Source organism: Balaenoptera musculus, chromosome X, assembly GCF_009873245.2.
Source record: "Balaenoptera musculus isolate JJ_BM4_2016_0621 chromosome X, mBalMus1.pri.v3, whole genome shotgun sequence".
In the NCBI taxonomy this organism is placed as follows: domain Eukaryota; kingdom Metazoa; phylum Chordata; class Mammalia; order Artiodactyla; family Balaenopteridae; genus Balaenoptera; species Balaenoptera musculus.
Genome location: NC_045806.1, coordinates 47,481,928 through 47,484,989, shown reverse-complemented (window position 1 = coordinate 47,484,989; position 3,062 = coordinate 47,481,928). Strand labels below are relative to the sequence as shown.

General features: G+C 43.3%; 1 protein-coding gene across 1 annotated transcript; it reads right to left on the bottom strand.

Annotated features, from left to right (window-relative positions):
* Positions 1-613: 613 nt before the first annotated feature.
* Positions 614-2,535, bottom strand: FOXR2 (forkhead box R2). Its single transcript, XM_036839058.1, has one exon. The coding sequence runs from the start codon at positions 2,237-2,239 to the stop codon at positions 1,289-1,291; it is 951 nt and encodes a 316-aa protein (XP_036694953.1). The 5' UTR covers positions 2,240-2,535; the 3' UTR covers positions 614-1,288.
* Between the last annotated feature and the right edge of the window lie 527 nt (positions 2,536-3,062).

Sequence of the window (3,062 nt, the reverse complement as noted above, 5' to 3'; positions counted from 1 at the left end):
TATATTTTCTCCCGGATATTTCTTTAACGATATACTAACATAAAAGGCAGAAAGCAATGCTTGAATCTGATAAAGGAAACTACTTGTATGGAAAAGATGTTAAAAAGAATTTTGAAGTTAGAAAGCCAAATGCTGAAATGCTTATTATTGTTTGTTTTTATTTTTAGTAAACATCACTTATACCTCCTAGTTCCTAATAGCCCACAAGACAAAGTCAAACACCTAAGTAGTACAGGAAAGACCTCTTGCCTACCTTTCTTGTGACTCTTGTCCCTAACATAACTAAGCCGCATTGAACTTCCTACCATTCCCCCAAACACTGCATTTTCTTTGTTCACACTGTTGCTGCTGTAATGTCTTTTCTCTAGTTTATATGCCCATCAAATCCTTATTTGTTCTTCAAAACTAGCTCAAAAGGTATTTCCTTTACAATGCCTTTCCTAGGAAAAAATATCTCCCCATTTTCATGGCAACCTTGTACATCTATTTCATTACATTTATATTACAAATATCTGTTTATATGTCTGTCTCCCACTAAACTCAGCACCTAAGATGGACCTTGACACACTGATATTTCTTCAAGAAAGGTCTGATAACTGAAAGAATGGAAAGCAAAGTTTTGTCCTCAAAAGGCTTGGGCTAATACAGGCTCAATTCAAGGGCTTTCAATATCCAAACTAAAAGTAGCTGCTTGGAATTATTTGTCAGTACTGGAGTTGGATGGCAACAGAACAAGGCTGAGAAGTCCAGGATCAGAAAGAGAAAAGTAAGGCCCTGAAGGGTAAAATGGGTCACCAAAAAGGTGATATAGCTGATGAATGGTAGAAGGGGGACATTTGAATCTTCAGGCTTTGAACATCAAACCCAGTTCTCTTTAAGCATATACACCTTCACATGGCATTTGAGACTCTCGAAGGCCTGGATCCATCCTGCATTTGAGGCTTTATACTCCACCATTTGCTTTCATGTGTCAGCATACTCTCCAGTAAACAGAATTCCTTTTTTCATTCAATATGCCCTTCCCTCCTTAACTTCCATTCCGTTGTTCCTAGGATTTCCTACCTGTGCTCAAAATGCAGAACAACTGCCACTGCCCTTATGCAACTTTCCATGCTTTTGCCTCCTCTGTATCCACCTCTCACTTTATTTAATACCATCCTTATAGCAGTAGTTAAATACAGGCTTGGCACCTACCAGGTGGGGTAAGCTTAGGGATTAATGAGGGCCAATCAGGGCATACGTAGGCACAGTAAGGATGGCAGTGTTCCAGAAATGGAGCAGTGGTTGTTCAAAGGTCAAAGAGGGAGGTCATCACATGTGGCTGGCTCATGCACTGTTGAATGCTCTCCCTCCTAGCAGAGGCTAAGGCACGAGTCTCCTCCTGAAAGCGGCGGTGTCCCTCCTCAGTAAGCCTCCAGAGTCCAGACCTTGTCCTTGCATTGGACCCATCCTGAAGGCTGACTGGCGCCTTCTCAAAGCTGCCCAGGAAGCAGAGGTTGTGGCGGATGGTGTTCTTCCAGCCACCTGGAGCTGTCCAGAAAAAGGGAAAATGCTGTTTGGTGAAACTGTAGATCTCTTGCACATTGAGGCCACATGGGGGGCTGTTTCTTAGTGCCAGAGCAATTAGGTGTCTGTAATTGAGGGGTGGCCGGGGCCAGGACTTCCTCTCCTGGCTGTCGCCTTGCCATAGCTTCTGGCTCTGGAAGCACTCCCCTTTGTTTGGGGATTGGAGGGCCACAGAGGAGTTGTTATCTTGTTCCTCAGTCTCCTCTTCTGTGAGCTCCCAGTCACTTGGGGAAGAGGTGAACCGCTTCTGTGGGGGAGACTGCTTGCTGCAGGAAGATGGCAGGGACTCCATCACTGTGGCCTCTGAGCAGTTAGACACTTCATCCTTTGGGAGTAGCTGAGGGGAAGGATGTATGCTTGCCAGATCCTTTTTCTCACTGGGCTTTGGGGCCTCCTGGCTGCCAAGGGGGCACACAATGTTGGGATTCACCCACATCCACAGGTTGAGTTCAGAGTTAGGACTATCTTTTTCAGGACTGAGTCTCCTCTCTTGAGGTACTTTTGGGGTCTCCATTACTCTGAGTCTGTATTTGGCAAGGTTCTGCTCAGCTAAGGGGCACTGGTCTGTGGTGCAAGGCAGGAAGAACTCATTTCCCATGTCCCAGTCCAGCAGCCCTGGGACCTGGCCATGGAGACTGCACCAGAACCCAGGATTTTTTAGTTTTAGATCCATCTTTAGTGGAGAGATAGGTGGAGAGAGACTTCCAAAAGGACAGAGGTCTCTGAGGCACTTCTCAAAGCCCTTGTTGAGCCACCGGTTTTGATGCAGTATATCTCATCTAGAGAGTTTATCAGAAGGCTGCATAGAAGTACTGGAAAAGGGGGCACCAATGTCTCATTGATTAATGGTTAGACTTGGAGAAACCCCAGTGTTCTGGAACAGAACTCAAAACAAAGAAGTAACTAAAAAAGAGCTTTTTGGCAGGAAAACAGTTCAAGGTGGAATTCCTGAGTTTTCACTGGAAGCAGGGAGTCCCCATATGAGGACCTACAAATTTTGAACTATGTGCAAACTAAGGTGACTTGTATAACAGGTGCTTGTCTGGCATATCTTTCAACTCTTGCTGAGTTCATTTAATGAAGGAACAAACACGTGCACAGATCAAATTATATTTTGAGTCATTCTTAAATGTTTTAAAAAATCATTTCATTTTTAAAGTGCCTTTTGTCAAGTGCTTTCAAATAGATGATCTCAACTGATTCTCATGACAGTCCTGTAAGATAACATAGTGGGTATTATTAACCCCATGTTACAGATAAGGGAACTGAGATCTACATAATAATTCAGACTACATATCTAAGTAAGTCGCAGAGCTAGATCCACAGCCTATGTCTTCCGACCCTTTTATTATACCCACTTAATCACATTCAAATTACTAAATAAAGGAAGCAGCAAAATGTGTAACCTGAGTTTTAGAGTAAGATGGTATTTATCAGAAGATAATCTCTGTTAGTCTCAAATCCATGCTAGAGATAAACTGTGCCATTTTCAATCT

Bases quoted from the DNA above. Each gene is read 5' to 3' on its own strand.
- FOXR2 (XM_036839058.1), bottom strand. From the start codon at position 2,239: ATGGATCTAAAACTAAAAAATCCTGGGTTCTGGTGCAGTCTCCATGGC.